The 13,146-nt window shown below is 44.2% G+C and overlaps 1 protein-coding gene across 1 annotated transcript in view; it reads right to left on the bottom strand.

Moving 5' to 3' along the window:
* The window catches only part of LOC118226837 (sialoadhesin-like), a 140,081-nt gene that overhangs the window by 4,253 nt on the left and 122,682 nt on the right, over nt 1–13,146 (bottom strand). The window contains exons 11-16 of the mRNA XM_035416795.1: nt 5,494–5,760; nt 4,974–5,288; nt 3,815–4,108; nt 2,312–2,581; nt 1,911–2,207; nt 1,293–1,380 (exon numbers count right to left, since the gene is read on the bottom strand). Coding sequence (XP_035272686.1) covers nt 1,293–1,380; nt 1,911–2,207; nt 2,312–2,581; nt 3,815–4,108; nt 4,974–5,288; nt 5,494–5,760 — 1,531 coding nt within the window. The remainder of the gene's footprint in view (nt 1–1,292; nt 1,381–1,910; nt 2,208–2,311; nt 2,582–3,814; nt 4,109–4,973; nt 5,289–5,493; nt 5,761–13,146) is intronic.

The raw sequence follows: 13,146 nt of genomic DNA, 5'->3' as shown, positions 1-13,146 counted from the left end.
AGGGGAACTTGAGCCAGCAGCCATACCTCCATGCACTCTGCTCCTGCCAAATGGCTGAAGCTAAGCAGGTGTGGGCTTGGTTAGTACTTGGATGGGAGACCACCAGGGAATACTGAGTTGCTGCTGGAAGTGGTGTTGGTGGGCCAGCAGGGGGCAATCTTCTCTCTGGTACAAATAAAAAAACCCCAATGCCCCAGTGCAGTGACGGGACTCTGTGCTGTAGGAGATGTCGTCTTTCGGATGAGACGTTAAACGGAGGTCCTGACTCTCTGTGGTCATTAAAGATCCCATGACACTTATCGCTAAGAGTAGGGGGTTCCCCGGTGTCCTGGCCAAATCCCAGATCTGGCACTCGCAAACTTGGCACTAAAAATCATCCCCAGATTTAATTGGCTAAATAAAATGTTCTCTCCCTCTCCACCTTCGCTAATGTGTGGTGAGCGTTCTGGCGCAAAATGGCTGCCGTGCATCACCCAGGTGGGTGCTACACATTGGTGGTGGGTGAGGTGAGTTCCCCTTCACTGTAAAGCACTTTGAGCATTTGGAAAAGTACTATATAAATGTAATTAATAATAATAATAACTTTCCATGAACATCAAATTTTAAAGCTATGCTGGAGTTCAAATGTTAACGTTTTATTGATGTTCATATTTTTTATTAACATGACTGATCAGTAATGAATCAATATTGCCCATAGTTCATAATTGCTGATTTGCTTTGTTGTGTGTGTGTGTTTGGGGGGGGGGGCTCTCTCTCTTTCCAGCAGTAAATCTAACCCTGTTAACCTTATTTAGGAGAACAGTGAACAAAAAACAAATGACGATTGGCTAAGTTGAACCTGAAACACCATGTGATGTGATACAAACGTTAGAAATGCTCAGAGGGACTGCCCCTCTGTGGGACTTCTGAACACACACCTTGCTGTGTGAACTGCCTCCCCTTCTGCACAATACAAAATACCAATTTTTTACATGGATTTGTCCACTGATAATATGGTTTGGCTTGAAAAGTGCCAGTTACAATATTTTGATTCTTCAGGTTGTGAATTTCCATTCTCCTGAAAATACCTCTCAATTTCTGAGCCAAGCTGCCACGTTCACTCTTTGTGTCATAGCAACACGTGGAGTTTTAGAGGCGTGTTCTGGATGTGGGACAGGGACACATCTACATGAGCTCAGTTTAAAAATGATGACCGCAGCGGTGGGGTTGAGTAATATCACATAATAACATGGAATTACAGTGAAATTTCCCTTTACACTGACACTGACTTTATAGGACCTAGTTTCTCTTACTTTAGAATGTGCTGTATTATGAGGCATATCATCATCATGGCACCAGCAGTGGCAGCTGCACCAATCAGCAGTGAGGCAATGCCAAAACCTGCATGAAGGACATGTCAGTTACATACTGAAAAACAGACTTCAAAAAATATATGTATATGTTCACCCAATTGCAGTGGAGACACAGCCTGCAAAATGTATAGCATTCTTTCCATTCTCTCTGAGATAATACATGCATTATTACTTTAGTAAATATCCACTAATAAATGAATGAACTTATGAATCACTGAAATAATTATTCAACCATGTATGCATTTGAAGAATGGTATTGTGTGGAACATAAAAATTGTTGTATTCTAGAACCTGCCGTTCAAAAGCTTAATATATTCCAAAAACAAAATGGAACAAAATACATTTTGCGTGGATATCAAATGAACCCCTGCCCACCAATAAAATGACCTAAAAATAATGTCACTTGCAGGAGGAAAAGAAGAAAATATATTAGCACAGTTACAGCGTCATCAACAGTACTTTTACAAACCCTTAAGTAAAACCATCAAAATCTGCACCTCTGTATATTAGTGTGTGATGTATAAATATGTTAAAGAAGAGAAATGTGCTTCCATTTACCGGAGTGTTGCTGTGGAGACGGGAGCTGGAGCTGGAGGCTGGAGTTGCCGAGAGTGTTGGTGCTGACACAGAAGAGAGTGGGCGTGTCTCCCTGTGATTGGCGCATGGTGAGGGAGCTCCTCAGGCCTGTGTTCCCCAGCTGCTCCTCCCTGATGACTCTGTCAGTAGAGTTAGTGACCCGCAGTCCAGACACACGCCACTCCATGCTGGGAGAGGGATTCCCACGGCTCTCACAGGAGCAGCTGATCTCTGCTTCAGTTCTGCTGCAGCTCCCAGAGCCAGAGATCTGAGGCATGTCTGAACACAGGATCCACATCCACAGTTACTAATATCACAGTTTCACACATATAACAATAGTATGATTAATGCAATTGTCTGATAAATCCAAACGTTGAACATACATATTACATTCAGCTGCACGGTTGTCGAGCTCTCCTTGCCATGTTCATTCTGTGCTTCACAGTAGTACTGTTCACTGCCACTGGACTCAGTCACATTGAAGGTGAGATTTTGTCCAGTTCCTACAGTGTTTATCTCTGTCCCATTCACTTTATACCAGGTGTAGTTCTGCACTGCTGGGTTGGCATAACTGCTGCAGGTCAGAGTCACAGAGCTGCCCGCTAACACTGATCCAGAGGGACTGACTGACACTGAGGTGTTCTTAGGAGGATCTGGAAGAAAAATATTTGTTTTTTAAAAGGCAGTGTAGCAAGCTTCTCTATTGCTAATGGACCCAAGCATTGTCATATTTCTTCCCTCACTCATGATCAAAAATATCTTGGAATCTATATGGACAGGGGTGGGTAACCTGGCTTCAAAGAGTAAAAAGACTGACCATGTATTTGCTCCACCACCATGCACTAAACCAGCTGACTCTAATTAGCATAACTCTTCAGCATGATAGGAGACCTAATTATTGTAATCAGCTGGTTTAGTGCATGTTGGTGGAGCAAATACATGGTCAGTCTTTTTACTCTTTGAAGCCAGGTTACCCACCTCTGTATATGGAATATATGCAGTTGTTGTACGTCGCTCTGGATAAGAGCGTCTGCTAAATGCCTGTAATGTAATGTAATGAAATATGGAGAAACACAACTAATTGACATAGTTAGACCCATAATGCCAAAAAACTGGTTTGTACTGGTTTTTTTTTTATAGTCATGTACAGATTATAGAAAAATGGAAAAATCATTAGATTTAGATTTTAGGAGAAAAGTTAGCCTTTCAAATCATTTTACATTTTTTTCCCATGGGCTTTAGCAGACATCCTTATCCAAAGAAAGTTACTGAACTTTGGCTTTTTTACACTGTGCCTATTTATATATCTGGATAAATACTGAAGCAGTTGAGTAAGTGCACTCCTCAAGGGTGCAATGCAGTGCCCCGCCCATGAATCAAACCCACAACCTTTAGTTTTCTAGACCAGTTCTTTACCCATTATATTGAACTACCACCTGGCAATGTAACATAATCGAGAAAAACCAAAAAAATTATTGTGCTTTCTGCCTGATGTGAGTCCTCTGAGAAACAACTTGATGTGCTAATCTGGCTTTCCAGTGTTGGAGGTCTAATGGTAAAAAGGACTGCATTCATATCTGTTGCTATGGGAAAAACAGTTAAAGAGTAAGAGCAGAAGGTGATTGGTGATTGGAGAGCACAGACAACTACGGTGACAATGAATCACAGACATTCGCTGTGACTGTGGGTCACAGACCATAGCGGTGAATCACAGACACTCCAACAGTAAATCACAGATCGATAACAGGCACAGAATCACAATGCGCTGGGACTCTAAATACAGCACTCACACAGGACGTCTACAAGGAGAGCACTGGGACTCTAAATACAGCACTCACACAGGACGTCTACACGGAGAGCACTGGGGCTCTAAATACAGCACTCACACAAGACGTCTACACGGAGAGCGGTGGAGTTTTGAGCGCTGATGATGTTCTTGGCCTGGCACGTGTATTCCCCGGCGTCGCCTGCACTGATGTGCCAGAATCTGAGGTCTCGCCCATCAGACCTGACCATCCTTCCTGGACCCCTCTGTCCACCAGGCTCTGTAATCGTGCGGAACCAGGTGTAGCCGTAGGGCTCAGGACGGGCGTTGGTCTCGCAGGTGAGCATCAGGCTTTCGCCGGCCTTCACTCCTCCCTGACAACAGCTGGCCGTAATCTTTGTGCCTCTGGGACCATCTGGGGGAAAAAAAGGGAATACGTTATTTGTTTATATATACTGGCTAGGCAGGACGACATGAACAGGCCGATCCTGGGCTGGACGGCCTGCGCTCGACATCGAAACACTCTCGTGTTCTTGTGTTCTCGCGTTCTCACGTTCTCGCGTCTCCATGTCGCCGCCGTTCCACAGAGCATGACATGAGCAGCAGCGGCAGACTCACAGTTAACGGTGATCGTAACCTCCGGGGAATCCCCCGAGCCCGCGGAGTTTGAGGCTTGGCGGCGGTAAGACCCTCTGTCCTCGGGTCGTACGGCCGGGAAACGGAGCACTGGGCCAGTTTTGCGCAGGGCGGTGCGGTCTCTGTACCAGGAGTATGACCGCACGCTTGGATTGCTGCTCTGGACCTCGCAAGTCAGGCTGACTGCAGCTCCTTCATAGATCCCCTCCAATGTCCTGCTCGCCGTTATCCTGACCTCTTTTGGAGCATCTAAATAAGAACGCAGATTTGTCTGTGGTGATTTGCAGATCGTTTCAGGGTGCTTACAGATGCATTATGTGCTGTTCCACTGGATTTAATCAACGCTTTCGAGTTAATCAGTTCTTAATCAATCATAATTTACTTAATCAACGGTTAATCAACTTATATAACGTCTACACAGAGAGCACTGGGACTCTAAATACAGCACTCACACAGGACGTCTACACAGAGAGCACTGGGACTCTAAATACAGCACTCACACAGGACGTATACACGGAGAGCACTGGGACTCTAAATACAGCACTCACACAGGACGTCTACACGGAGACCACTGGGACTCTAAATACAGCACTCACACAGGACGTCTACACGGAGAGCACTGGGACTCTAAATACAGCACTCACACAGGACGTCTACACGGAGAGTGGTGGAGTTTTGAGCGCTGATGGTGTTCTTGGCCTGGCACATGTATTCCCCGGCGTCGCCTGCACTGATCTGCCAGAATCTGAGGTATTGCCCGTCAGACCGTCCGTTAGAAGGCACGGCAACCTCGGTCCTTCCTGGACCCCTCTGTCCACCAGGCTCTGTAATCGTGCGGAACCAGGTGTAGCCGTAGGGCTCAGGACGGGCGTTGGTCTCGCAGGTGAGGGTCAGGCTTTCGCCGGCCTTCACCCCTCCCTGACAACAGCTGGCCTTAATCTTTGTGCCTCTGGGTCCATCTGGGGAAAAAAAGGGAATACATTATTTGTTTACCAAATACACTGGCTAGGCAGGACGACATGAACAGGCCGATCCTGGGCTGGACGGCCTGCGCTCCACATCGAAACACTCTCGTGTTCTCGCGTTCTCGCGTTCTCGCGTTCTCGCGTCTCCATGTCGCCGCTGTTCCACAGAGCATGACATGAGCAGCAGCGGCGGACTCACAGTAAACGGTGATCGTAACCTCCGGGGAATCCCCCGAGCCCGCAGAGTTTGAGGCTTGGCAGCGGTAAGAGCCTCTGTCCTCGGGTCGTACGGCCGGGAAACGGAGCACTGGGCCAGTTTCGCGCAGGACGGTGCGGTCTCTGTACCAGGAGTATGACCGCACGCTTGGATTGCTGCTCTGGACCTCGCAGGTCAGGCTGACTGCAGCTCCTTCATAGATCCTCTCCAATGTCCTGCTCGCCGTTATCCTGACCTCTTTTGGAGCGTCTAAATAAAAGCGCAGAATTGTCTGTGGTGATTTGCAGATCATTTCAGGGTGCTTACAGATGCATTATGTGCTGTTCCACTGGATTTAATCAACGCTTTTGAGTCAATCAGTTCTTAATCAATCAGAACTTACTTAATCAATGGTTAATCAATCATCTTTTACAAGGTTTTCTCATGTTTTCTTGGACTATACTACTGTAAATATTCACTGTTCCACTATGTTTACAGGGGCTAGTGCTAATAAACAAAATAAACTGGTTGCATGCCTTAATCAACAACTAGCTACACACTAACGGTAGGATTTCAGTTGACCCACAGCACATGCAGTCAAACTGAGTCCATTTTGTTTCCTGCCGGATCTATAGAGCACCCTGGATTTGGTGGCTCATATTCAATAAAAGCACCACATACCAGATTTGGCTTTTCAGTCACCTGCTTTTTTCAGGAACTAATCAACAGCAGGTAAAACTTTGTGGGACATACAGGGACATGAGGTCATACTCAATGGGTGTCACATAAGGGACATGACATTTTTGGCACATATAGGGCAGCCTTGGACAGACATGACATCATACGACTTCCAAAATTTTTTTGGAGAGCACTGGGACTCTAAATACAGCACTCGAACAAGCAAACATATTTAGAGGGCTTTGGGAGGACCACCAGGTTGCTCCCACTGTGATTCCTGTACAACATTCCCTCTCCAATGTGATTCCCAGAGAACATTCCCCTCCCACTGTGATATCTGTACAACATTCCCCTCCCACTGTGATTCCTGTACAACATTCTCCTCCCACTGTGATTTCTGTACAACATTCCCCTCCTGTATAACCTCAACCATCTTTTCACATGCGTGTATCACACAAGACATGGGAGTATGTGAATTATATGCACATTGCACATGGATAACTAAATATGTTTGTGAAAATGATGGATCATGAATTGTACAATTTGTTGTAATGCTGTGGTTGACGTCTTCACTTAATAACACTGTTCGTGCCAGACTGAAGATCAGCACTGCCCAGATGACTCCTGTCATTGCGTTGCGATGGCACAGTCGAGTCTGTAGTCGGTAGAAAGGCGATGACGTCGCTCTGTTTCGTCTCTTTTTTCCCCCACCGGGGTCCTCTGTGTGCACTGAAGGAGCTGGGAAATGGAGGGGAGGAACAGCAATCCAGTCATAAAAAAACGGCCAGCAGTGACGAATAGCAGATACGCCCACAGCGCATAGTGTTAGGCCATTGTGCAACGTTTGGGAAGGTGAAAAAAAGTACTTTTTGATATTGTTTGTTAATAAACACCTTATCCAAATGTTTACTGTAAAACAACTGATGTTTCTGACACAGGAATTTATCTTCCAGCACAAAATCTACTCAAAATCAAATCAACAAAAGCCAGCATGAGACCTAGCGGTGGACTTACCACGTACTCACAGGCAGTGTACTCTGCAGGTTATGCTACAACTCTTTAACTGCACACTCAGCATTAATATCAATACAGCGCTGTTAACGTCCCTATCGTACACATGGATGATAATATTTGAATTAGATGAAATATTACTCTCACAATGATGCAGTTTTGATTTTGTTCTAACTGTTATTCAAGCTGCTCAATATGGATAAGACTCCAATACAGGCAACTACCATGATGATGATAGAAATGCTTAAGTAAAAGAGGGATACACAGTGCATTGAAAGCAAGTGCTTCTGCACAGGTTGGAAACACCTATCTACTCAAGAGTCAGCGTCCCATCTAGGAATTGAACCCGTGACCTTGAGGTGCGAGCCCATTTCCAAAAGCGACACGCTAGGCTACGGGTTCCCTTTCGCTGGGGGAAGTGCAGAGAGAGGAAGTGACCCCTACCTGTGGTGTTCCTTCCTGTCTGCACGAGGCTGGGAGGAGAGCGATATCTTGAGCCGACGTCTCTGTGGGGAGCTTCAGATCTCCGGGGTCACTTCACTCCAGGGGTGCTTCTGCACAGGTTGCGGGTGGATCTAGATGTAATATAAACATTTAAATATCCCAGCGTGTTCCCACTTCTCCCCCAGGATTCCCTTTTTGGGGAGCACTTGTTTTCGGCTGGGTGTTTCAGTGACTAAGGCTGCTGAACATGCTGACGTTTCCACCAGGAACAGCGGTTTAGGTGATGTTGTCAAAAGAACCTGAGGGTAACCAGGGGCAACCGCGGTTGAAGGAGTATACCCCTCGACCGTGAGGTCCTGCATTGGTCGGAGACACGAGGCGAAAACAGACGAGCATGAGCTGACTACGAGCATCGATGTAGGACGTGAGCGGGCAGTTTATTTTGGCAGTTCCCTGTAACACATTTATGAGTATGACACTGACTGCGTGTTTTTTTTTTAACGCAGTGAGGTCTCAAATGTGTGAACTGCAGTTTAGCACTGAATACATTCAGTGTGACAAATGCACAATACTAGAGGAAACCAGGAAGGAGAAAAATACTTTTTCACAGCGCTCGAGGTTTGTCGATCCTCATACCGGCTAGCTAGCAGACTTCCTTCACACAACTTACACTGGTGCAAATATAAGGACAGCTAGGCTTTTTTCACATTTTACTTTCTTTTTTTACCCAGAAAGCAAGCCATTTAAATTTAGCAGATATCTCTTATGTGGAGTGACTCACAAGCATAACATTTGTACGTGCAACGTATCCCTTTTCAGGTTCGAATACATCACTCAACAAGTCAGCGCCCCGCCTGGGGTCTGAAGCTACCCATGACCTTGAGCGCCAGCAAGTCCATTTTTTCCCAAAAGCAGCCACGCTACGGGTTCCCTTTCGCAGGGGGAAGTGCAGAGGGAGGAAGTGAGCCGTACCTGTGGTGTTCCTGTCTGCGCGGTGGCCCGCGGGGAGGTCTGATATCTCCAGCTGACTGTCTCCGCAGTGAGCTCCAGATCTATGGGTCACTTCAGCTCGTCACCCGCAGAAATGTAAACTGCGAGTGGAGATGTTCCCGCCCTGCCCCAAACCCCCCCCCCCCCCCCTTCCCTCCCCCTCTATCAGCTTCGTGATTTTAAATAGATTAAATTCAAGTACAGTATAAGTAGAAACATTGTGCTGGCCTTGAAACAGAAGTTGAGTAGATCTAAGGAAGTAAGTAAACCACCCACCCCACCCCCTTGATATTTCTAGTGTGGCTTTTAAGTGGCTTTTACTCTAAAAGCACACACAGACACACAAACACACACATGCACACATATGACCACACACACACGAACACACACACTCATGCACACACATTAACACACACACATACATACACACGCGCACACATTTACACACACTCACGCACACACACACACACACATATAGACACACATGCACACACATTAACACAAACACACACATACACACACATCAACACATACACACACACACATTAACACGCAATCAGTGACCAGTACACATGCATCTATGCACAGATATACACAACCACATGCACATGGGCACACACAAATGCACAAGTACACAAACAAACATGGCACATGAATACACACAGGCAGGTTAATGGACATACATGCATGTACACACGCGTGCATACACACACACACACACATGCATCTTACAAACAAACACACTAAAACAAAATTGCATTTACACCCCTTCATCTCCAACTTAGTTTGGACAATTTATTTTCAAACGATAAACAGTTGACTATAACTTTGTTTGAGGAAACACTTTTATTGCATGAAGTGTAACCTAATAAAGGGGTGAAGATTTACATGAACTTTACTCATGAACCTCTCTTTTATACTTATATATAATTCCACAAACAGTGCAATCCATTAGTATTTGGACAGTCACATAATTTTTGTTGTTTTGGCCCAGTACTCCGCACATTAATAATAATGATAAAAAAATTTATTTTATATAGCGCTTTTCATGGACTCAAAGACATTTTACAACACAGGGAATACAAGCATAATTATCAAAAAAAAAATACAAAGGTACAATAAAAACTCATAATACAGAAAATGCAATGAGTGGAGTCGACATGTATGTTGAAGTCGCCCAGTAGCAGTAGACGGGAAGACAGGGAACAGGCAGATGAGAGTAGTTTCAGTTAATTCAGACAGGAAAATTTGATTTGGTTTAGGGGGGCGATAGATGAGAACAACAATGACACTGTGTAATTTAAATGCAATGTATTCAAAAGATGTAACAGAAACTGGGAGGGAAACTTCAGATGGTGTGAATTTTACATTAAAGATGATTGCAAGGCTGCCACCCCTACCAGAGGGGCGGGGTTTGCAAAAGTAGCTAAAACCTGGGGGCGTGGTTTGGTTTAATGAGAAAAAGACGCCTGGCTGCTGCCAGGTCTCACACAAAAAAAGAAAGTCCAGTTTATTGTCAATAATAAGTTCATGGAGCAGCGGGAATTTGTTGTTAATGGAGTGAATGTTCAGCAGAGCAAAGTTGGCATGGCAAATTGACTGTTTGGCTACTGGAGGGGCTGTGGGGAATGAACGCAAAACAGAATAATCCGCGAGGCGGATGCTGATTCCTCGTGTCGTTGCAGAGCGATCGATAGTCCATATGGATGGGATAGATTGTGCTGATGTTGTAGTGGCAGCGTGGATGTTGCAACGACGCCCCCGGTGTAGGTATCGGGTGTGAAGAATGCCATGCTTTCTGCACCGGAGGAAGGTGAGTGAGGCAACAGTGTAGCGAGAATTGAGAGTGAGCAGTTGTGATGGGCTGTATTGTAACATTGGCATTGAAACCTGGGGGTGATAAATCCGGTCGTGGTTGCGGGTGTTCAGTAGCTGCCACAGGCAAGACAGCAAGCACCTGCCTTGCCTGTGGCTTGTAGTTTTGACTGAATGCGTATGATCCAACCCACCCCCCACCCCACCCCCATCCTTGTGTGAAAATGTAGACATTGTAGTCCTGTGTTTTGAGTTACACCATATTCATGGTACAGTGTGTGCATTTTCTGTTACAGAGAGTCCTGGACTTTGATGCAGCTGCACAGCCTCGTGGGTTCATTTTCATTGATGAAGCTGGATTCAATCTAGCCAAAACCAGGCGTCGTTGTGTGCCGCCATTAGCCTGCAAGGAGTTCTCCATCACCATGCCACCCTAGGTCCCTACAATACTGCACACATAATCACATTTCTGGATACACTACACTATGCAGTTGTACAGGACGAACCAGAGCAGCCCAGGTTTGTTGTCATCTGGGATAATGTTAGTTTCCACCCGGCTGCTCTGGTCCGGGACTGGTTCACCAACCACAATAACTTCACCATTGTATACTTGCCCCCTTACTCCCGATTTCTCAATCCGATTGAGGAATTATTTTCGGCTTGGCGTTGGAAAGTGTATGACCGCCAACCACATGCCCGCCTGCCTCTTCTGCAAGCAATGGAACAGGCACGCAGAGACATTGAGGTGGGGTCAGTCCAGGGTTGGATATGGCACGCAAGGCGATATTTTCCCCGTTGCCTAGCCAGGGATGACATTGCTTGTGATGTGGATAAGGTGATGTGGCCAGACCCTAACAGAAGGCGAGAACCATAAACCATCCACCCCATCCCTTACAATCCCTTACAATACAATTGTTTGTTTAACCCTTGCACTGTAATTTTACTGTAATTATTTTTGTTTCTGTGAGTTTACAGTACATTACATTACATTACAGGCATTTGGCAGACGCTCTTATCCAGAGCGACGTACAACAAAGTGTATAACCATAACCAGGAACAAGTATGACGAAACCCCTAGAGAGAAGTACCGGTCCAAGTGCAGGGAACAACCGCTCAACTTGGTTCAACTTGGACCCTGAAGGTTAAACTGATTAACACTAACACAACGAGAACGGCAACAACGCAATCTATGGAAAAAATACAAGCAGTAGTTAAGACAGTTAAGACAGTTAATGCACCTAAGTCACCTACGAACATATTGTATTGATTACTGTACTGTAATTCTACTTTTCTTTGTGTTTTTTTTTGTTTTTGTAAAAATCTGCAAAAATGGCAAAAAAATAAGCTGTATATATATTTTTCTGAAGCCTTTCTATTTTTGTGTTCATTGACATTTTAGTAGATGTACTGTACTGGAACAATCTTTCACAGAAGCCTGTATGAGAAAATTAAAAAGGTATACAAAGTACTAAAGACAGCAGTGTTTTGTATAAAGTACATCAGTGTGTTGTTGCTGCTTTGAAAGAGTAATTCAAATGGTGCATGTGTGTATCATTTTGTTGCAAAAATGTCATTTTGAAAAAGGATTGTTAGATTTTGATTGCAGAGTTTAATTTTGACGTAGAAGTGAGATGTTTATCTCCAAGTGTTGTGTCTTATTTGGCTTGTGTGTAGAGTTTTGACACAATGAGCCAAATTCTGCAAGTGTGTAAGCAATCGCAAAAAACTGTAATCAAATGAAGGACTTCCAGATTCTGGATACACAACCTAATTAGTTAGGGCGCAGTAAAAAGTTGGTAACACTTTGAAGAGCTGTCTTGAAAGGTAATAACAGTTGTTACACCAGGATTATAACAATGCTATGTAGGCTTTACAGTGTTGTTATGACATCAGTCATAAAAACAATTGTGTTCTGTTTTTTTTGTCTCTGCTGAACGTGTGAGGGTCTGCATGATTTCCCTCTGGTTCATCATCAGATTGCCCGTCTGTCTCCGGTTGCTCGCTTTTAAAAAGGCGTGGTTTGCCATTTTACTGGGAAGAATCTTTGAATTTGCTCTGTACTTTTGGATTGTGATCATTTAGTTGATGATGCTTGTTTGACCTCATTTTAATTTCTTGCCTAGCCCTACTACTTTGTTTGCCCAGTGGATTCTAGAAGGTGCTTGACCCTATTTTCTCCAATCCTACCCTAACTTATTTAGTCCCTTTATTCGCTGTATAGGGTGTGATCCCAGCTGGATAAGGATTCCTTCCCCTGGGATACAATTTTTGTAATTTTGCTTTGTTGTCCTTTGTTATTTTTGAAGGTTAATCTGGGTGGAATTTTACATTTCCATGGGGGCGAGATAAATAATATGTATGCTAAATAACAATAATAATAATAATAATAAGAATAACAATAATAATAATAATAATAATAAGAACAACAATAATAATAATAATAATAATAATAATAATAATAATAATAATAATGATAATAATAATAATAATGATAATAATAATAATAATAATAATGTGAAATGTGTCCGGTGCTCACTTTGAACTGGTGCTCTAATAATGTTCTTTCAGGCTCAGTTTTTGAATTTATTTTTATTTGAAGCAAGTGATCTCTAGGTTGGTCTTAATTCTTTTAACAACATGCAAGGCAAACAGGATGCAAGGCAAACTGTAGACTACTTAGGCATATCTCCATTTTATTAAATGCTGAAATGAGTTGGC

This window comes from Anguilla anguilla, chromosome 1 (genome assembly GCF_013347855.1).
Source record: "Anguilla anguilla isolate fAngAng1 chromosome 1, fAngAng1.pri, whole genome shotgun sequence".
NCBI lineage: Eukaryota > Metazoa > Chordata > Actinopteri > Anguilliformes > Anguillidae > Anguilla > Anguilla anguilla.
Note: the sequence above shows the minus strand (reverse complement) of the source record. Positions and strands in the feature narration are given on the sequence as shown.